General features: G+C 42.5%; 1 protein-coding gene and 1 long non-coding RNA gene across 5 annotated transcripts in view; one reads left to right on the top strand and one right to left on the bottom strand.

The window, feature by feature from the left end:
• The window catches only part of LOC109643134 (uncharacterized), a 125,032-nt gene extending 117,546 nt beyond the window's left edge, over positions 1-7,486 (top strand). For all 4 annotated transcript variants that reach the window (XR_011239391.1, XR_011239388.1, XR_011239390.1 and 1 more), the window contains exons 5-8: positions 1,219-1,350; positions 1,912-2,008; positions 3,795-5,395; positions 7,337-7,486. This is a non-coding gene — a long non-coding RNA (uncharacterized lncRNA). The remainder of the gene's footprint in view (positions 1-1,218; positions 1,351-1,911; positions 2,009-3,794; positions 5,396-7,336) is intronic.
• rps6kc1 (ribosomal protein S6 kinase polypeptide 1) lies at positions 1,341-22,809 on the bottom strand. The gene is made up of 16 exons (XM_020097759.2): positions 22,608-22,809; positions 21,651-21,686; positions 20,628-20,748; positions 19,721-19,836; positions 19,494-19,587; positions 19,338-19,391; positions 18,799-19,209; positions 18,252-18,376; positions 17,980-18,078; positions 15,731-15,778; positions 15,099-15,231; positions 12,096-13,730; positions 11,328-11,417; positions 5,616-5,698; positions 3,825-3,920; positions 1,341-3,264 (listed from the first exon to the last, which is right to left on the bottom strand). The coding sequence occupies exons 1-16, from the start codon at positions 22,707-22,709 to the stop codon at positions 3,163-3,165; spliced, it is 3,345 nt and encodes a 1,114-aa protein (XP_019953318.1). The 5' UTR covers positions 22,710-22,809; the 3' UTR covers positions 1,341-3,162.
• Positions 22,810-22,893: the final 84 nt, after the last annotated feature.

The following is a 22,893-nucleotide window of genomic DNA, read 5'->3' as shown; positions in this document are numbered from 1 at the left end:
ATCCTAGAAGTACAAAAGTAATATCAACAGTTAAACTACTCCTACTGTGTGACGTTACTATATTATTAACACATCATCGCATTAGAAGCATTTTATTGTTGTTGCCGGTTGTATTGCAGGCTGTATAATTCCACATGAGAGAATTTTATACAAATTTAAACCAATATTTTAAGAAATCCTTCTTGTAGCTTAATCATATTTGCTTGAGGGATTTTGTCATTGTGAACGCAGTGAAGGCTCATCTCACATCTGCGCTGAGTAAGATTGACAGGTTTCTTCTCTGAACCTGTCGCCCTGCGTGTGTGTGTAATGAGAGACGGGTCTTGCAACGAGCACTAATCAGCCCAGACTCTTGACCCTGGGGCGGTGAGGCCGACACAAGAGAATACTCTGCGACACTGCTAACAATTGCAGTGACCTGTGCGTGTATGTGTGTGTCTGGATGAGCGTGTGTCATCTCAGGTGATAGAGATGTAGCAGGTCTGAGTTCACATTCAGTTCACACAATCTAAAATGTGGATTTTTTACAAAATGGGAAACGATTGTTATTGTAATAGATTTGTCAAAAGATTATTAGGAAGAAAAAAATTATATGATCATGTTGATCATTTTCCAGATGACATCCAATTGTTCTCAAGTTCATTTCACATTTTTAGGCGAAATTCTTGTGTGAGGTCTGAAGGTAACTTTGCGTTGAATTAACAGTTCAACATTTAAGGTAAGGGCTAATTTGTTGACTTAACAACATTTGGTACAGATAGTCCAAAACAGCACATCCTGTCCATTCTCAAGAACCTTTTGTAGACTCATCTATTCCACTGCTTATTCCACAGTCTCTACAAACTTTAATTCCTACAAGTGCCAAAGTCTAAACAGTTTTTTACAGTGAAAAACATCAGTGTAATGTGAATTAGTGGGCTTTAGGGGTCAGGTCGGTTGACTCTCAGGCTAGGCTTTCCATACTTCATGCTAAGCTAATATATTACTACTGAATAAGCATAAGCAGGACAGAATAACAAGAACTGCACCCAAAAAACAGCCAAAGAGTTCTGTATCAATAAGTGCTGAGTATTTGTACCATGCTGTGTGTGTGTGTGTGTGTGTGTGTGTGTGTGTGTGTGTGTGTGTGTGTGTGTGTGTGTGTGTGTGTGTGTGTGTGTGTGTGTGTGTGTGTGTGTGTGTGTTGGCTTGTATTATGGTCACGGTGACACTCAGCAGGAGTGACAGCAGCTTTCTAGGAGTATCATCAGTCCGGCTGATAACAGAGACGGGGGCTCTAGCCTCAGAGCAAACACACACAGGACACCATATCTACAAAGAAAGCATCACCACTCTTCATGTGTTCTCCAGGTATGTTTATTGTTTTCCAGAATGCACTGACAGACCAGTACAGACAGCAATCAGATCTCACTGTGATGTTTGTGTCTGATAAAAAGGTTAAATAAGGAAATGGATCTTTCTGGTAACTGTTAGGTAACATTTTTACACTGGTGGAAAAAAGAGTGATTATCTAAGTGTGGTTAAGAGAAATGTATTTGTCTCATTTTCAGTTATTACAGATATTATAAAAATCAGACTCAGTACGTGGCAGGTTAGAGTTAGTGCTGTTTAAAACACAAAACACAATCAAATAAAAAAGACTGATTGATTGATGAGGCCGTGTGTGATTGACAAGATAATCAAGGCTTTGACAAATGTGTTTATCTTTCACTTAGCACATCCTTTAAAAGGTATATTTACAGAACACACATTATTCGTTGTTCGATTGGTTTGTTCTTCTTTGTAGTATTAAATATTTTACATAAATCATATTCTAACATGCACAAAAACGTCTTCATAAAATAAAGTGTGAAAACTGGTGTCAAATACATGGTTCAATTCTGCTCTCTCATTCTTCTTCTTCATTTCCAGAATGAATAACTCACTGTCCACACTGCCGACTGTAAATAAAGATGGACGACATAATTGCTCCCAAAAAGTGAGGCCAAACCATCTTGCTCAACACCTAGTAAGTCAGAAACCCCGCCTCCTCTATGTTAGTGTATGTGTCATGGACCAAACTTAAAATCCAAAGTACAGGTCAAATTCATCTTTCTCAAAGATGGTTTCTGTCATTTCAGAAAGCACATTGTGGTTCATTTGAGTGATCAATTTTAGTTAGATAAAGTTTGTTTTTAATTTGTTACTTGATGCTATAATAATGTTGTGAAACACTATGACTGAAAGCTGAAACTGACTCAGGACCTCTCTACCATGGCTCCATCCCACAATTGCTCCTGCTTAGACTCCAAATGTGCAAGATGGCAGGTCTGCTATCCAGGATATTTCAGTTGAATTCCTGGATAGTGGAGCCACATCGTCCATCTTTACAAACAGTCTATGGTCCACACACGGAAAACCTTTAAACCTTTTCTTGCTAAAATCTATTAAATAACTCAAACCTATTCCAACTAATATTCAATAAGAATCAAAATCTGTCTCTTGCCTCAGAAGATTTTGTTTATTCCCCTTTGCATAGTGTCCGTCTGTTACTGTACTTGGGCTGGTTGTCAGTAAAAAGGTCACAAAAAAAAAAAAAAGTAAGAAATTAGATATATACGTTTGGAGATCAGCAACAGCACAACCCCTGCATCAAAGCAGAAGCTCAGCCCAACACAATTTAATCTCAGTGGGCTTCATGCGGAATGACTTGAGTGTTATAGGTGGCAACAAATGGAGTTTATTGCAAATGGGTCTTTAAGACAGGTGACTTGCGTCAGTTTGAAAGGAAAGTAACAAAGAGTTAATGCAGTGAAAACAGGAGGACAAAATGTCACCTCTCACTTTCAGTAATGTAATTTTGGCTTCGTCACTCTAGTACACACACTTACTGTGAAAATTATTGCACCACACATGTTGTTAAAGTGTTAAACTGTAAACCCTAGGAAATTAGCAATGTACAGGGACGGTAATACTGCTGCTTAGCCAGTTCTATTAAAAAAGAGTAAAAAAAGAATCTGAAAAGTAAATGGGGAATGAACAGATGTACACAAAATGGGACGTGTGCAGAGATGCCTAATTTACTGTACATTACTTGTGTTTCCAGTGAAAAGGAGTTCATTTGGGACTGGGAGTTTCCCAGCATGCTGCTCAGCTTTTCCGCAGTCACACAATGCACAGCGTCTACTTGGGCCAGCGTACTATGGCAAAGAAAGGGTGGGATTTAATATCGTCCACCCCTCCCACTCCTGCCCCCAGTCTCTCCATTGGGTTGTACTGGAGCAGCTGCACAGGAGGAAAGAGTCCGAAACACAGACAGAAAAATAAGAATTATACAGGTTACAATGTGATGAATGTGAATAGGAAAAAAAATATTTTAAATGGGGTCTTTCAATCAAAACAATAACAAACGACCTAGATTGCCGACATCGTGAAGCAGCGTTGGATCATGGGAATTTTACTGATAAATAACGTATGTCTAGTCAATTTTAACTCAATTAAGAATTGTATATCTAACTTTCACAGTTACTACAGGGATACAAGGAATACTGTATTGTCAAGATGTCCATTATTTCTATTGTATTTATTCCCAACAAAATGTTATTGCTGTTTAAGGATTTATTTTTACCTGACAATTTTTTACTTTACAAAAACTGGACAGTTGACAGCAAATAAACAAGCATACATTCTCTCTGTAGGTTGGTCAATCCTGTATATTTTAACTAGCGATAGGGAGTATTACTTTAACTGAGCGAGCAGTATTCCATGTTTCCATGTGTACACAATGTTTTCACAAATAATTTAATTTCACACAGGAGACGTCACACAGCACCGCAGACTCCCACCTGCTCGAGCAGAGATCTGGCCTCCTCTGAAACAGACTCTGGGATGTTAAGAGCTGTGTGGCGGCTGATTCCTGCTGGATGGCACCGGAGCAGAGACTGTGCGCAGAGAGAATGGAGGGGGTGGAGGCGAGTGGAGAGAAGAGAGGTAGATAACCATCAATTTAAAACAAAGAAAACCTGACACACTGGGAGCTGAGGGGACAGATACAATGACACCTGCGGAGCCTAGGTCAACGTGAGAACACTGTGACTGGACAAATAGGAGGAGACCAAAGAGCCAGAACAACTGAAACAACACTGATCACACTAACTACAACAAAGGGCATGATTTCACTGCTGTTGCTCTTTCTTACAACTTCTGCGTGTTAGACAGCGTCATAGGAAGAACGACATGGGAAAATGTGGTTAGTTTGTTCTTCGTTTGTACACAGAAAAGTTAGTGGAAAAGCTTTTTCCCTAACCACGTCAAAATGCCAATTCAGTTAGCAATAAATTGTTGCACTCACAGGAAAATAATAAAGTCAAACTGTCAGAAGTGAGTAAGAGGGAGCATGAGACCTGTAAGTGCTTTTCTAAACACAGAACACACTTCTATTGTTATATTGACAATAATGACTGTAATCACTGTATACTGCAGCAGCACAAGTTTTAAAACATATACACCTGCACACTGAAAATGCTAGAGCAGAACGTGTGCATCAAGAGAGCCGCACACTGTTTGTGTGTTTGTGTTGGTGGACCCTGTGTGTGTCTCCATCAGTTAGGTTGGCCTCCTCTCCCTCTCTCCCTCTCTTCCTCTTTCTCTCTCCCCCTCTCCTGATACGTGCTGCAGGAGTTCTGGCTGGGTTCCTAGCTGCAGTCAAGACTGCTCCAGGCAAGATCTTATCCTGCAAGGATCAAGAGACACTATGTGTGCCTGTGTGTGTGTATCCTTGCCAGGACTGTACCCAGACATAATCATCAAAGGAGACATCTGTGTGACGGAGGTTTGGATTTTTTTTTTTCAGGTAAGTGTGGGTGTGTCTTGTTCAACATAATAACACCGACCTAACACCCCGACTCTTGTTTGGGCAATTGATGGAAACCACCGATGGCAGAAATGAAAATATGCCCACTGGCAATCAGTTAGAGTTTATTCAAATTTAATAAAGACATTAAGGGATATGCTGCACCTGCACTGGGTGTGTGTGTGTGTGTGTCCTTCAAGGTAACAGCAAGTTGGAATTGGCATGTGAATGTGTTTGTGTACATGTCTAACAGCTGAATGTGTATCTGTTGTCTCGCAAACGAGATTCTCTGACTCGTCCCGGGCCCGTCTTGGAAGACGGTCCCTCAGACGGTCCCTCAGACGGTCCCTCAGACGGTCCCTCAGACAGCCGTGCTGCGGCACCTTGAGAGCTGCCCCTGTCTTCACCTTTCACGCCAATGCGAGGTCGGCACACTCCGCGCCCAGCGCTGCTACAGGAGCCAGCAAAGAGGCCCGGGGAGAGCTGACCCCCTGGCCCAGCAGATGGAGCTCAGGCTGGAGGAGAAAGTCACACGGACACCCCTGGCACTCCCCGAGAACCAGAGTAAGAGACGGCAGCCAAGACGCACCTCGCACACACAAACACAAATGCACCAAAACAACAAACTCCACCTACTCAGACAAAAACAGACACGCGCACAGAATCACACACAACTTGGCAAGACCATAAAGAGTGTGAGAGAGTTGAAAGCCAAGACACCTACAGACATCCCCCAACACCTTAGTAACAAAGATAACGTTTTTTTTAATACTTTTTGACTCACCATGCCCGTCAGGAGCTCAAACAGGATGGCGCCCAAACTCCACCAATCACACGCTGCTGTTTCCTCACTGATACCTCCCACCTCTGAACCGAGAACAGAAAAAAGGGGAAGAGAGAGAATGAATCAATAAATTAAAAAGCAGGGAAACAGCTCATGTGATGAGGAAGAAAAAAATTATTCACTTGTGATGTAAAATGACAGAATAATCAAACAGGTAAAACAAAAACCACTTGAAGCTGTTTCAAGTGATTTTCTTTCAAACCATCAACATTAAACCTTTTCAGAGTGACATCTTGGATTACAAAATATTTCATTGAACATATACAATCGATTCGAAATGAGCACAAAGACATGGACACAGTCTCTGTCTCACACACACACTCACACTAGTGTGTGTCTCATAAAAGGGTTATTTGCATAATAAAAAAGCAGTTAAATTGAGGAAACCGTCTGTGCTGCAACTTCACACCATCTGCATGACCTGACCTCAAACACACATGCATATAGCACGCACACACATGCACTACACACATGCACACACACACACACACAGCAAAACAAATACTACAGCAATTCTTTACAGTTCTTTTTACCTATTTTAATTTTTTCTGAAATACCATATATATACCAGACCAATGATAATCTAACCAGATGCAACGGCTGCAACTCTCAGTTATGCCCTTCATTGATTCATCCGTTGATTATTTTCTCAATTTAACAATTAATGTTTGGTCTATATAGTGTCAAGAAATAGTGGCACGTTAGTAAATCACAATTTAATACAACCTTAGATCGTTTCATTTGCTTTGTTCTTTCAATTCACTCCAATTCCACTTTGTTTGTATAGCGCCAATTAATATTATACATTATCTGAAGGATACATAAAAAGGTTAAGACCTTAAAAATTATAGAGAAACCCAACTATTCCCACAAAGAGCAGCTGTTTGGTGACTGATAAACTCCCTCATCTGCCTCGACCGGTTGAGTTGAGCTGAGGAAATGGGGAAGAGAAGAGAGAGATACAAGGGAGGAGAGAGAGGAGAGAAAGACCAGAAACGGTTGTTCAGCTCAAACTAGTTGTTATTATGAAAACAATACGATATTTATTACAACAGCAAATAGAGAACTTCTCACAACCACCTTAGTCTGTGGAGTTAACCAAGTCCGACACAGGGAGACATTTAAAAATTTAAAAAGAATTATCATTGGACGCAAAATTAGCAAACACCCCTGAATTCAGGATGAGTCATTTAACTGTTGAAACCGTTTTACAGGACCAGAACAGACAGACTTTTGCTATGATATTGTTTTTTGACATATATTTGGCAAATGAAATTAGATACAAGAACAATTATCACAGGGACACAGGATTAAAACTGCAATTTCCATTTCATGGGCCTTTTAAATGGTTGGTATCTTTGTGTGAAAAATGACTTTAATGAGTCAATTATCTAAATTAGCTGTGAATTAATTTTCTGTCAATTCACAAAAACTGACGTTCATGAGAACATTCTGTAAGATTTGGATGGAACGCCAGCTCTATGGAAGTGATTGGGATGTTGGGATTCACAAAGTGTATATAAGACACCAGGAGTGATGTTACCCGTTTGCTGAAGTGACAAGTATATGTGTCAGTGAGTGTATCTGAGTTTGTGTGAGCTCCACTGGGTACCAGATGGCCTCTTGTGCCACTCAGCTTCCCTCTGCTCTGCTCTCTCCAGAGGGAGTGCGCCTGGTCACCCAGAGGGCCAGGACCCAGGGTCACGGCAGTGTGTGCCCAGAGACCAGGCTCCTCAGCTGCGGAGACAAAGACCCCCTCATCTCCTGGAGGCTGCCGGGAAACTCCGGAGGGCTCTGTGGCTCTCTTGCAGCCAAGGTTAGAGAGGGTTATGATACGACTTGCACGTTTTTTCCACACACATAAACACACACATGCACACAACCAACTGAGCAACCAGTCTTCAGGGCTCCCCAGGACTAATGTTTTGACAGCCAAGGAGAGAAGATCGTCATTGAACGGACTAGTGATACCTGCGTGGTTATGAGCTGCAAGGGAAATACTGGACACACACACACATACACACGTCTCAGAGCAAGGTCGATGTCATCACAATGGATTAATGTCTGAGGAGCTGCAGGGAGAGTACAGTGGAGCTGGCTACACTTACCGCTCTGTCAGAGCGAGGCAGAGAGAAAGGGAGACAGAGAGAAAGAGGATGGGAAGGGAGAATTAACTGCATCCACAGGCCATGGGTCATTCAAAGTAACTGTAACAATGCTCTATGTGAAGTGTACATTTCTAAATCTGACCATAATGCCAGTAACTTGACAATTTCTTTCCTGGCCGGCACATTAAAAGAATTTGAAATGAATCACAAGATTCAGAAGAACTCAAAAGAAGTGTTCAGACACATCGGTGAAACAATACTGTGCATTCACCTTGTGGCCTCTTCTTCCCTTTCCCCTCAACAATGAAGTTCCCTCTTGCTTTGTATCTTAATCACACTCCATCTCCTCCCTCCTGGGGGCCATAAGGAACTTTCTCTCTTCTCCTCTCAGGCCGACTTCCCTAAAAACCTAACCGACAGTCATTGTTGAAAGAGGAAGTGGAGTGTGCGCAGGTAGGAAGTAAGGAGGGATCGGTGTGTGATGTTCCAAGACTGAGTGCACGTCTTGTGAGCTGTTTAAACACCGATATAACCAATTGAATTACATATTCAAATCTAATACAGTAAAATAATGTGTCATCTCCACTGTGAGGACAGACAGTTTAAATAATAAAGCAGAAGTACTTACACAGCACAATTTCTTCCCTGAAAATCTTTTCAAAACAATGAGATGGCAGCTCAGTGTTAAAAAGGGGAACTGAACTTTATCTTCCAGTAGATCATGTTGTTGCTGAACAGGTAGGAGGAAAAGAAATAGAGAAAAAAAAGCAGCAAGAATATTTTTGGCTCCAACAGACTTGTTACCTCAGATGGGGAAGAATACTGAATTTCCCTTTTCTTAGACACTGAAGACAATCGGTTTTGTCCTTGCTTCCCTGTTTACTGAACAATTAACAATTACCATTTCTGCTGAAATGTGGGCTGCGTCACACCGTCAATCAACAGCTTCTTTTTTTTCTTATTAGAGAACAAAAAAGTAGCCATCTGATGTTTATCAGTGATGATGAAATGGCGACAAAGTAAATAAGCAGAATAAACAGATTAACGCCCTGCTGCTGTGTTTTCCGATTACACTCCTGTGTTTTTTGGGTGTGAATGTGTGCGTTCTAAAAACATGTTTCCCTCCTCCTCACACACACACACACACACACACACACACACACACACACACACACACACACACACACACACACACACACACACACACACACACACACACTCTCACACACTCTCACACATACGGTCACAGCAGGCCCCCTGCTAGCTTTCTGGCAAACAGTCATAAATCTGTCATCAGGAATGAAGCCATCACTAGAGCTGACCCTGTCTGGATAAACAGCAATATATAACAAGGGCAGGAGAGAGACACACTCGCTAACCTCTGCGTTAGTATGTGTAGAAGTTCATAAGCACGATTATATACACATAAATGTGCATACCTGATGTGGAGCTTGCAAAGGTGGGATTTATATAAGAAAGTAAAATAAGTGACTGTATGAGGGACAAGAATGAGAGAGAAAGTGTCCAGTGTTTGAGTTGGACAAGTCTGTGGATGTTAAAGTGGTCTGATCATTTCATAACAGCTTAAAACACCCCCTGTTGGCTGTTGGTATGAAATGCATTCATTGATTCTCATGACAGCAGCAGCCGTCTAACAAACAGCTCGAATCTAGTTCACCATCTAGTCTCTTTAATCCCCAACGTGTTTATTCTTTTAACATAAAAAATATTCTTACATTTATCCATTTATATTCAGGCTTGTGTGAGCTGGATGCAGCATCACTCAAATGCAATTCAGACAGAATCCTTTATAATACACTTCTTTTTCCTTTGCTGTCTCCAATCACTCTTTTCGTTCCTCAGACACTGTGTAACTAACTGCAACTAACTGTGCAAGCTTTAAGTCAATTAACCAATGTGAAATTATTTTCTTTAAAATAGTTAAGACAATTTAATTTTGTGTTTAAGTTTGGAATCAAGGCAAAACAAGAGATTTTATTTATTTCATATTTTACATCAAATGTATTTGATCCATTTTTGAATAGAAATTTGAACTAGAATGACACTTAGTAGAGTGTAAACCTGCCAAGGAAGAACAATCTTAGAAATGAAGGAAGTGAAACAGTTGAAGAAAGTAAAAGTAAAAAAAAAACTTGATCACCTCTAAATCCACACCAGCACTAAATGTTTTTTTTCCAGGCTCCATCCTTCCACCAAATTTGTAGGACACCAATTTAGTAGTTTTAGCATTATCCTGTTAAACAAGACAAGGTGGAAAACATAACCTCCTTGGCCGGGATAAAACTAATCTCTAGATTGGAGTCAAAACCTCTCACTGGCTACAATTATTAGGATTACATTAATAAAAAATTATCTTCGGTGGCTTTACTCTTAGTTGTGAAAGCTACATTATACCTCCATCTCTCACTCCTGTGTCTTTAGGTCATCCACAGCTGACCAGTGGAACATATGCCTGCGTGTGCTTCTATTTCCATTAGTGGGCTTTTAAACAAGCTGTTGCTTAGGGAATAGAAATGCACACTTTAGATATTAGATCGAGCATTTGTTGCTTTCAGATTTATTACAACATTGTCGCACTGTATATTCTGGACACAAGGAGGATTTAAATCTGAAGTGACCTTCCTGGCTTGAGAGAGGGAGAGAGAGAGAGAGAGAGAGAGAGGATGAATACTTAATATAAGTGCGTGGGAGAGTGAATGAGTGTGAGGGTCATTGTGTACGTCTCTTAGTGCGTCCAGTGTTTTCAGCGAACAGTTATCCATCCTGCATATTTAAGAAAGGTGTAATTAAGCACATTGCCTATAATCTACCCAACAACCCAAGTGAGAAGCCATATGCTTAAAGCAGCGGCATATCGGAAAGTTATCCACCCATGGATGTCAAACGTATGTGCACGCATGCACACGTACACACAAACACCCGCCACACACACACAAGTGCTAAGCAGGGACATGGTGCTGTAGTCTAGCAGCGGTTTGTTTTAAGCAGCTTTTAAACAACATGCCAGAGCTGCCACGAGTTTGCTGAGAGCAACACTCAGGGTTGACACACTGCTGGCTCACTGTTGCACAACAGCACACTCTTCAGGACAATGAAGGTACTTACGAGACATTCCATCTTCCTCAAAACCGAGTGCCAGTAAAATAAACTTTATTTCTTATGCAATGTGAGTGATGATAAAAATGTAAAACAATACTTTAAACCATGTGTACTGCTAATATAGGGTGTCTTTAACTTCATACAAAATGGAACATAATCCAAGAGCACCTGTGAATATAGACTTATTCAAACAAATCACAGCAGTAATTTGTTTCTTTCTTCCTCTTTGAGAAGTGTATGTACACTTAGTTTATTCACATCTATGAATGAGGGTTTTGTGACCATGTGACCAGTGGCCTACTTATGGACCTGCATGCCTGCATAGAATTAACCCCACATAAACACCAGCCTTACGGGCAGAGGCACACAAAATGAGGCTCCTGGGTAAAACAGACAAGTATTATGATGTTCATGTGTAACTCACCTGGTGCACAGTACATATTGGCAATGGCTTCTTTGTCACAGGACTCCTCCACATCACTCCAGCTACAAAAGTATGTGATCTGAACATGACCTGCACAGAGAAGATAGTGTGAAACATTCATCCAATGTTCTGCTTCTTGTCAACCTCACACAGTCAAGTGTCACTCTGACGTTCTACTTTTTCTGACTGTTTATTCACCTTTGCAGCGTTCCTTCCTCCGCTCCTTTCTACCTCTCTAAATCTCTCTGCGAGCTTTTCAAGCACACGGCCACAGCGATTACTTCTGTTTAGCGGCTACCCGTTAACGCTATCATTAGAACTAATGGTGTCATTAGGTAGCCGTGGCCATTAGCCTGGGCTAGCCAGACTGATGCACCACACTATGCCGTTGATGGGCCCTTTAGAACAATAATTACCACCAGGGAGACGAAAACAGCCACTCAGCTAATTAGACGCTTGTTGATAACGAGGTGGAGAGACATGATTGTAGGACGACAAGGGAAGAAGTTGAGGGGGAATCTGTGACCTGCTGGTAAAACAACACTTCTCTTTCTGCTAGAACCACAGTCCCTCAGTCAAATACTACAGGCTTGAAGAAAGGAACACGCAGAAACCCTGGCTTCAAATCCCGAAGAAGACATTTGGTTTTTGCTTGAGGAAAGAAAAATATACCATTCATATAATACAGCAGCTTCAAAGGTATTTGATTTAATACTTGTTGAAAAAGAAAGATGAGCACATGCCACCAAGAGTTTACACACGTCTAACCTTGGTGGTCGAGCAGGATGTTGTTGGGGTTCAGGTCTCGACAGATGATACCTTCTTGGTGCAGTGAATCCAGAGCTGTCACCATCTCTGCAGCCCAGCATCGAACAAACTCCTCCGGTATACGAGCTTGGGATGCAGCCAGCGACAGCTCATCCAGCTTCGCAAACAGCCGTGATACTTCTTTATCAAATTCGCTGACACTTTTATTGCTAACAACTCCTGATAATTCACCATCAAGATGTAATAAACCCTCGACCATAGCACAGGCCTCTGTCCTGTTCACGTCTGGGATCAAGGCTGCACTGGGGTCTGTGTTTATTCTTGTACCGGCCTCTAGTTTCTCACTATGAGAGTCAGTATCTGGAATTCCTGCGTCGAGAGGAAGGTCAATATTTTGGCATTCCTGATCAGAAACCATTTTGTCAGAGGCCTCTATGCCAAATGCCAGGCTGTAGTCATCCCACAATGAGTTGAGGGGAGAGGAGGATGCAACACTGGTGTCGCAGGCTGTGGAGGCTGTACACAGAGATGACAGCTCCTGCTCCAGTGGCTGCTCCTCCTCCTCCTCGGGCTGGCTGTGAAGCTGTAAAACATCTGGCTGGATGCACTTCTGAGGAGAGGCTGTGGCCTCGAGGCCCAGACACACTCCTGAGGTCTCCAGTTCCTCCTGTAATGAGTCTATGGTCCCACTCATTGCAGGAAGGTTGACCAGGAGATCAGGTGGGTGACCCTCATCTGTCACTACCGCCTCTTTAAATGAGATGACTGGCACTGACTCATTGGAGCCTTTATCACTGCAATCTAACGACCAAAGCTCCGAGCTGTGGCCCTTGACCTCCTGAGCCAGCTCTGGAAGATCTTCGGGGATGTCCGAGCCCAGGTCGGACGTAGACAAAAGCGGGACCTGCTTATTAGGGGCGCGCTGCTCTCCAGAGTCGAGACAGGTCACCTCGCTTGCACTGTCTTTGCTGTCAATACGGAAAAACTCCATTGGCGTGTGCTTGGACTGATCCAGTGACAGAGGCACAGCAGGAGAGGGTAAAGGACTAAAAACTTCCCCGTGATCCTGTCCCTCGCTGTGGTCTTGCTCATTGTCGTGGGTCTGGCCACTTTTGTCGGATGACTCGGTGAAGAAGCCAAGTTCCTGAGAGCTGAGAGGTGACGAGAGGCTGTCGTTGCTCATCAGCGATCGGCTGCGTGAGGAAGTGGTGGTCGTCACAACGGGAACTTCCAGTGACAGCATTTCCTGTTCACTCTTCTCTTCTTCCTCCTCAAGTGCATCTGGTTCTACTTTGTCTTGTTCATACTCATTGCAAAGAGTCAAATAACTGTTGGTGCACTCTTCCTCAGAGGTGGCTCCAGAGTCTGACTGAGCCCCAGTTTGTTCAATAAGCCTGGTAGGAAGAACACTTTTAAGAGGTGTGATGACGTTTCCTCCCTCTTTCTGCAGCTCTGAGACAGAACCAGCGACAGGCCCTGAACCTGAACTGGCTGAATCTACATCCAGCTGTGGTACAGCATGTTGTGGTGTGTGCACAGCTGTTGTGTGGCTTTTCTGAATGAAAGGAATGTCAAAGCTCTCCTCCGGGCTTGAAGTACGTAGGTACTTTTCAATGTGCGACCACAGTTTTCCACCTGAAGGTGAAAGAAACAGACACAGTTAGACACAGAAAAGGAGCCTACAGATATAGCTGATATTTTGTGAGTGACTGAACTTTTCCACAAATGTTTTCAGGATCTCAGCAACTTCAGCTTGTTCTCAAAAAGCTCTCGAATTTCTTTGTATGTCGTATGGCACCACGTTTTTTATCCTGAGATATTTGTATTTTTCTTTTCAGTTTTGTGTCACATGTTAGAAATGTCATTAATGTGCCCACTCGCTCACCATGTTAGAAAAACAGAGACAGAAATATTGCAGAAAACTAAATTTTGACACAGGGACTTCAAGATAGGAGAAAGATACAGGGGCCACTTTAAGCCCTTATCGTTTTTAAGTGTGCTTTAATTGTGCATACTAACAAACTTCTTTCTAATTTATCTAATTTTTGTTGTTCTTAAGATGAGATGAAAGCACAAAGTCAACTGCACTAAAGGGACAATTTGGTGAAAAATCTCATTAGTCTCCACTTGGTGAGTGAGTAACAAAGGTAAACAAAACACATTGTGACTGAAACCACTTTGGTTAAATGGGATTTGGGCTGGTGTATGTTTTAGGTTCCTAGTGTATTGTTGGTGTTTTTAACTCGTCTCTGTCTTACACACACACAAGCATTCAGATACACACAGCTGTAGTGTGAGCAATTGGAAGCCAGCATCTGTTGTGTGTGATGAGAATGGATAGGGAGTTCACAGTGATGATAATGATAGCGGGGCAGCTCGATGGCTTAGAAAGTAAAACCATCCATATGTTGTTTTGTCCAATGTCACTCAGGTCACTGCCTTCCTCCCTCTGCCTGTCTATCCTCATTCAACCTGTCAGCTGCTAACAACATACTATAGAAGCATAAGGAGCGACCCTGGATTCTCTGAATAACAGAGCTGGGACATAACAATGGGGAAACTGCCTTTTGTGGGATTTGATCGGCTTTATTAGATCATGTTTAACAGCCCCATATGATATTCAATACAGTGCACTAATATTAGTGCAGGGTGGTTATGGAGTACACCAGATTGAAAAGGTTACAGGGCATTAAAAAATATGGCCGCATCACACCGTATGCACTCACCCACATGCACGCACGCAACCTACACACATCCTAGAGTGAGTGGGATGTAAGGAGGCCCAGGTGTTGGCATAGCTAATGAAGCATGGTGCCACCTGGTATTCAGAATAATGACCTGTGACACACACCCATCTCTATCAAACATCTGTCTGGAACAAGGGCAGAGAGAGGGGTGGGAGACGAGAGAGAGAGAGAGGGATCAGGTGAAGGAGGGGACAGAAGACAGAAGATGAAAGGGGGAAGATGAAACAGTTGAAAGTGAGATGTGTGCAAGATGTACCTTCGGCATACTGCAGCAGAAGAAAAACTGTGTTTTCAGAGACGACAAACTTCCTCAGCTGTACCATGTGGGGCACAGAGTGAGGCATGATGGTCCTCTTAGTCCGCCCGCAGTCACTGCTCTTCCTCAGACCCTGCAACAAGAAATAGAGACATTACAGTCAAAGTAGGCACAGAAAAAACAACACTTTTGTGCATTTAAGAACAAGACAGGAGGAGGAAGAGGGTGGTGAGTGTTTAGATTGTTTCTTTGAGAGAGTGGCAAGGAGAAAGCTCCCATTAACAAAGAGCCAGCCATGCCCCAAAGTCACTGGATTCATCAAGCCACATACAGCGCGTGACTTTAAAAGAGCCACATAAATCCATCAGTGCTACACGTAAAGTTCACATTGGCTGCAAGTGTGTGTAAGTATGTGTGTGCGTGCATGTGTGTGTAGTCATCTGTGCTGTGCGATGGCATCTGGCACACGTCTCACACCTGAGAGCAGAGGAGCTGACAGGGACAGGCCCATTAGAATCAATTACAGCGGTCACACACAGGGGCTTCTGGCACACTTCAGTTACACTTACAGTTGGGAAGACCAGGATGAGGGGCACACACACACTAAACACACACACGCACACTACACTTACTTTCAGGATGAAAGTCTCTTCTGTTCTCTTGTCCATGACCAGAAGAACCTGTGATGGAAGAGTGCCATTAAATGACATGTTTGAACAGACGCGCACAGTCTAAGATTGTGTATTGGTTGTGTCCTCCAGCAGTGTTTTTCAATGACTGGGTCAGGGCACACATGAGGGTCTCTGAAAATGCCAGTAACATGTTAGATCTGTGTGTGATAACAATAAAGAGGGAGATATGCTAAGAATCAGTGTAAAAGCGATAGAATAGACATATTTTCATACATAAATTACAGCATCAATCATTAATTGATAAGTTGATTGACACAAAGAAAATCAAACCTGCACCATGTTCCACACACTCATAAATATCTAAATAGATTTTTTAGGTTTAAATAGTTTTTGCATAATCTTACTAACTAACAAACAAATGCAGAACAAAACATAACTTGGAAGTGGAAATAATACAAAATAATTCTTGGAAGTAACCTTTAGATGGAGGTTTTAAATGACACCAAAATCACATATGAGCAAGTTACAAGCCAAACTACCGGTCATAGTTCATATGAGTTGCACAAATGTATTTACCCTGCTCCTGAAGTTTTAAAATTTTGGACCACATGTGTACTTTGAAAATTGTTTCGGCACAGGGCTCTGCAATGCATCATTGCAGACATTGTAATGTCTGGCAGTGCTGTTGCTAGATTCTCTGTACGTTTCTCCCATCTGCACCCACATTACAACAGAAAGAGACTCCACCATTTCATCTCACTTTCCTTTAGTTTCTCTCCCTCTGTCTCTCCTTTCTTCCTAATGTCTTTATTTCATCCTGCCTCCCGCCCTCCTTTTCGCTGTGACATCTCCATTGCTCTCCTGCTCCCTCGTTGTCTCGAGGGAGAGCTTGAGCATATGTGCGTGACCTGCTGTGTGTTTGTGCGCGGCGTTGTGCGTGCGTATGTTTTGGTGGGTGTGTTCCCTCCATGTGACCCTGGCTGGGACCAAACAGGTGCGGGCTAAATGGATATGAATGGAGCTGTGAGTAAACAGAGTGCCAGTGCTAGCCAGGACGCTAATATAATTAAGACACAAACATCAGGGAAGGGGGAGGTGGAGGGGCAGGGGAGGGGGGCACTGGGGTGAGGAGCTCTCTCCATCTGTCCCCTCTGTCCCCATTAAAAGTGAAAGGAGGAAGGAGGAGGAGACAGAGGAAAGGAAAGCAAGGCCATTTCTGGATCTTTTCTCGTTTTCACTTACGGAGTTTATTCTTGTTGCTGTGCTTGATTTGTTTCTGAAATATTGTGGATTTGAAGTGCGTCTCTGTAGAGTAGCACATGTTGTATCAACATTTTCCTTTGGGTTTGTGTGTGTGTATGTATGCAGGATGAGCATCATTGATTCAATACTGTGTGCTACTCTCTGAGCTGCGTGCCAAGTCATTTCATGGCTGAGTGGTGAAGTTGCTTCGCCGGCAGCTGGTTGAGAGGACCGGCAACCCAAACTGACCTTGTGGTAGTCATAACTGACGCTAAACATACACACACTCAGCCCTTACTACTCCATCCAGTAAATCTATTAGGTTTTATTGCTTCAGATTAAAGAGATGGTTGAAGAAGGAAAGGACACGAGGAGGAGAAATTTGGGGAATGATACATCCACATTTATCTTGGTTGGCACAAATTGTTACATAAATGAGTGTCTCCTGAAGATAAGTCTAATTATTCTGTTATGCTGTTTCTTTTCAATTTCACATTTAAACCTTTGATATTCAAGGAGAAAACTCTGACATTGCATCAGGCAAAGTAGAAGTAGTCTTTACGTTGATTGCACACACATGCTAGAAAAACAGACTGACAGATTATAATTGTAGCATCAAAATTAAAAAAAAATGTTTTTAGACTTGCACATAATAAATTGTGACAACTATTTGAGTCCAAGTGGATTATTAAAATATGTACAAAAAGATATCTTGTCAGATGTCACCAATTTTGAGGAAAAAATACAGGCAATCATATGGGATTGTCATGTTGTAAATATTGTAATTTTGTTCAGATACACGTGGCATCTATTGAACTTTTGACCGCCCTTGGAGAGGGATCCTCCCCATGTGGCTCCCTGAGGTTTCCAAGTTTGTTTGCTAGTTTTTCCTTACTCTTGTTGAGTGTAAAGAGGATGTGGCACCTTGTTAAGTTCTATGAGACAAATTGTAATTTGTGAATATGGGCTATACATATAGATTTGATTGATTGATTGAATTAACTGACCTTATCTATGACCCCCAACACCCTGTATGCTCTCAGCTCATCAGATGGACTCTGCTGGCCTGCTCTGCTGGTGGAAGGGCAGCATTGTGCCCCCAAAGCCTTGAAAAAACAGAGAAACATTTCTTTGGGTAAAGGCGAACTGGCACAATTTCACAGCATCAGCACGGACAACACATTATCACTTTGATGATAGGATCAGCTCAGATACTGATTTATTTACAAATTAATGGTTTCCATATTTTAACAGCCAGTGACATTTCCATCCCACTCACTACTGTCTGCGTTGACCCTTGACCCATGTTGCTTCTCAGATGCTGACTGGATATCTGTTCTGCACGCATCAGATACTCCGCAGTCTTCTTCTTCACTGCCTCTCGTCGTGTGGGGCTGGACTCACCTACAATAGGGATGAAATTAAAAACTTGAATTATTGAATTAATGAAAAACAATAAACTGCATCATAGTTAGGGAGAAGCTGACAAAACCTATGTCAACACAAGGCCTACCATTTGAGCTGAAATACATTATTAGTTACTACTTGGTATAATGTAAGGATCTTAGAAGGCTGCAGCAAGTTGTGTTACTTTGTATTAGTAACAACGGGAGGCTGTAGGGCACAGGTGTGGACTGTGGAGGATTTTAAGTTAGGGAGTCAGTGTAACACTACTCAATTAATCATTAAACTTAAGTCTACAGGGACATTAACTGTCATATACAAAAGTTTTGTTACAGTCTATATATACTTTTTAATTATGGAATTGAATTGTTCTTTAGTGGATTCCACTGCAGAAACAGTATCCAGGTCTTGGCCACACTGACCTTGCACTCCTTGCAGCAGCCGGTCCACTCCACTGCGATAATAAGAAAAAGCTGCCAGGTAGTCCTGCTCGTTCTCCTTCTGTACAGCCACGTAGATGAGCTCGCTGGCTTTTTCTAGGTAGTCTGAGTTAACGTCCTTGTGTTTGCCACCGCTGACTTTCTTCAAAGTGCCAGAAAAGAGAGGCGTCCGGCCTGGTCTGCTGACCTCGGGGTTAAGGGCTGAGGAGGCAGGAGATGGGGTGCGGCGGTCGTGCAGGGAGGGCAAGCGAGGGCTGCAGCTGCTGCTAATGTGGGAAGCTCCCCCCTGTGGCTGGTTTGGGGAGGTGCGGCCTGAGGCCATGCCATCATCCAGCCCAGCCAAAGAGTCTGTATCCACAGCCAGGGAGGTCAAGTCACTGTCACTGGACGGACCTGAGGTGGGACGAATGCCAGGGTCAGATGACAGATACATCTATAAACACTACGAAATAAGACTATTTATGCTGAACCAAAAACAATAGTATATTTAATGTAATTCTGAATTAAAGAACAAACTCTACCTCCATACTCAGACGTGATAGTCAAATCATCTGCACCACTGATGTCTCTTTGAACTGAAAAACATGTCCATACATCTCTGAGTAAGTTTGAATTTACAGCAACAGTAAATTGAGAGTAGAGACTGATAATGAGGAAGAGTTTGTGTCTGTTCGTACCATCAGAGCTGCAGTCTGATAAACTATCTGCCAGGAAATCTGAAAAGGGCTCGGCTGGTCCAATGAGCTCTGAGCCGTCGTGGACCTCACCTCCCTGCAAAAATATTCAAATTGTAGTCCTTTCAGTAAATTGTGTATGTGTGTGTATGTGTGTCTCTGTGTGTGTGTGTGTGTGTGTGTGTGTGTGTGTGTGTGTGTGTGTGTGTTGTGTGTGTTGTGTGTTGTACCTTGAAGAAATCTTGGATGTGTTGACTGCTGTACAGAGCAGGGATATTAGCAGAGAACTGTAGCAGATCCTCAGAGCACTGTCTTCTTTCCTCAATCACTGAGTCATCAAAACGACCTGCACATGAACATACAAGGACACACACACATGCTCATATCATGTAAGTGCCGCTTGTTAACTGAGTAATAACACTAAACTGGCTCATGGGGGCAGAGTTACTCCAATTTTTGTTTCTAGTCCAAACATCCAGGATTTTGTGTCTTGTGTCCTCTCCACCATTTTTCTCTTTCAACCCAAGTGGGCGAGGCTTATGGCTGCCCATGAACAAGTTTTATGTCTTATATATAAACAGCAGGAGATTGTCCCGGTCAGACGCATTCACAACGCATTCTCTACTGTGTAGAGAGGAGGCATGACATATGAATTGTGTTGCAGAAAGCAGTGTTTTTGTTAACAGCACATCAATACTGGTGTAGGCCCTTATTACCAAAAGCTCACAAATCTCCCTCTCAAGTTCCAAGTGTATGGCAGCGCTTTTTCATCCTGACACCATAGTATTCTTTTTGTGTTCATCACACCCGCTTGCTCTCTCTGAATTTTCTTGGTATTTTCCTAATGTTTGCTCACATTTGCTCACTCAGACATTTTCCACACATTTTACCAGAGAGCTGGCGTGAAAAGTTCCGTAAAATGTCCGAGGCAACTGACTATGGCATTTGCTTTCTCAAATAAAGCCCCTCTGGAAAATGTCTGGACTTTGTCTAAAAGCAGCGTTCCTGTTAAAAGTGAAAAGTCCTGTTTATTCTCTCTCTGCTGTTCAAGCAGGAGATAGCTCTGCATATCAAGGTCCAACAAAAACATCAGGGCAGATGTTTGACACAAGGAAATTAAGAAGGTTAGTTTCTTACCAAAGACTTTGGCCTTGGCAAAAGGAGGAAACAGCTCTGACTGGCTACACACATCCTTGTGTCGCTGCAAGAGATTGTGATGAAGCTTCCGGAAATCACTGTACCTCTTCCACACTGTTATCTACAGAAAGAGAGAGAGAGTGGGGAGATAGATGAAGATAGAGGAAAAGACGCTGACTTAAGGAACGGAAGTTAGGGAGTCAAATGGATTATATCAATGTACCTTAGAAAATGCTGCTTGTTAGAGTGATCTTGTACGTAAAAGTAATCTCATTATCAACTGACTTTAGAGAACTTAAACAGCACAGCCTAAAACTAGAATGGATTTTAATGTCAGATATGTGAACACATGTGTAACAAACTAAACATACCAGTCACAACATTAGACACAAACCTGGGTAAATTAATTCCTTACACTGTAAGATGAAGCAAAACATTATGGCCTAATGTTGAGACACAAATCTGGTTTGCTAAAGTCTTGTCTGAGCGCCTAGCGAGAGACAAACTGGCTTGAGCGCCACTCCCAAACAGGAGCACCACTAAGTAATGGAGGTAAGTGGTGATTTTCAGGCATCTTAGACACACATGCAGTAATTGACATCATGCTGGTTGCATTAGCACTGGTTCCAGGACAGACTGCATTCCTGACTGTTTCAGAAGCAAGAGAGCATTTTAAGTATTTTTACCACACGTTGTGAGAAAAACAAATATTTCAGAAGTTGTGTTAAACCTTTTAAAAACTGATGTCTTCAGACAAATAATTTAAATTGTCTGACTAATGAGACTCTAGGGGCCTTGTGTAATGTTTAATCTGTGGACAAAAAAAAATGCATTTGCAATTATCTTCTAAATTGAATTGTCAAATATAGTATAGCATATAAATACTGTCAAATTATTTATTACTTTAGTCTTGTAAGGTCTGAACCAAAGTAGGCTGAGGAAAATGAAGAAATTCTGCAGTTGGCTGAAGATTTGCACACACACACATATTCACCATATCAAAGTAATGGCTTCGTGTCTTACCTCTTGAACATCTTCTGGGTTCTTCCTGGAGATAATCTGTGTAGAGGAGGGAGAGGAGAGCTCAGTGGAAAAGCTGAAGTTAGTGCCACAACAAACTGTGGGGCTATCACAAGTATGAGCCGGGACCCATTCTGAGCGTGACAATGAGTGCATTATGGAGCGAGTGACGGAAGTCTTGAGAGTTAGAACGAGAGACATCACTGACATTCATTACAAACAAGATCCCAGGCAGGAGGAGAAAACTCAGCCTGACCTTCTCCTAACTTATTGACCAGAGCATTTGCAGATGAAGCTAAATGGACAGAGGATAGGTATGAATGATTCATTTCATTATCAGAGCACATACTTCTCAATGTCATCACTTGATCTGTGAGTTTCTGCATATTATCATTGAGGATAGGGAACTATACTTGAAATTAAAAGGCGTCAAATGCCCCAATGTATTTTCTGTTTGAAATATTTTCAAAGCATAGAGGCACCTCACTCTGGAAAACACATTTGTAGATGAGGTTTGACATTCCTCCATCTCTGCTTCCTGTCTGGCTCATGATCCCAGTCAACACTCCCCTGATTTTTTCAATGGGCATCGTGCCTCAGAATATAATGACAATGCAAACCAGCCTGTTCTCGTAAACACTGTCCACAATGGCCGTGTTTACTGCGAGGCTACATGTAGCAGCACCATAACTACAGGCTCTTTAACTGTCCAGCTCTGGGTTCACACAGAAAATCAGTCTTGCTTCTAATGTAAATGAGCAACTTGACAACCCAATGGGAGTGAAAGACCCAAATGTTAAAACCCAATGAAGTCTTAATGAGTCTATTAGCTTTAACTGCGGTGGCCACAAGAGCTAGTTACCCCTGCCAGCTAACAACACTGTGTTTGTATCCCATCAGCTAGCTAACAGCAACTAGCATTAGCCTAGCTGTCGGGGTGTCCATCCTCCCTCTGCTTACCCGTGCGGTGACTTTATACACAGTGTAACCTTTCTGGTGCTTCTTCGGGTCCGTGACTGTATAAAACCGAGCGAGTTCTCCTCTGTCCCGCTGCGATATCATCCTGAGAGTGACCACATCGCCAAAGCTACTAGCCTGCTAGCCACTCACATTCATTCTCTGACAGCAAGCCGCACAGTGACAGGCAGGGAAACAAGCTAGAGCTCCCCCCGAGGAGAGCCTGAGGAACTACATGCTGAAATGTCACATTCATCCTCTTTTTATTTTCGACAGAGATGACACCAGC

The sequence above is a fragment of the Paralichthys olivaceus genome, chromosome 19, assembly GCF_024713975.1.
Source record: "Paralichthys olivaceus isolate ysfri-2021 chromosome 19, ASM2471397v2, whole genome shotgun sequence".
Lineage (NCBI taxonomy): Eukaryota > Metazoa > Chordata > Actinopteri > Pleuronectiformes > Paralichthyidae > Paralichthys > Paralichthys olivaceus.
Note: the sequence above shows the minus strand (reverse complement) of the source record. Positions and strands in the feature narration are given on the sequence as shown.

Coding starts and splice junctions, on each gene's coding strand:
- rps6kc1 (XM_020097759.2), bottom strand. CDS start 22,709: ATGATATCGCAGCGGGACAGAGGAGAACTCGCTCGGTTTTATACAGTC. Junction 13,731..15,098: donor TCTGCTGCAGTATGCCGAAG/GTACATCTTGCA, acceptor TTTCACCTTCAG/GTGGAAAACTGTGGTCGCAC. Junction 3,265..3,824: donor CCAGATCTCTGCTCGAGCAG/GTGGGAGTCTGC, acceptor CCTCCTGTGCAG/CTGCTCCAGTACAACCCAAT.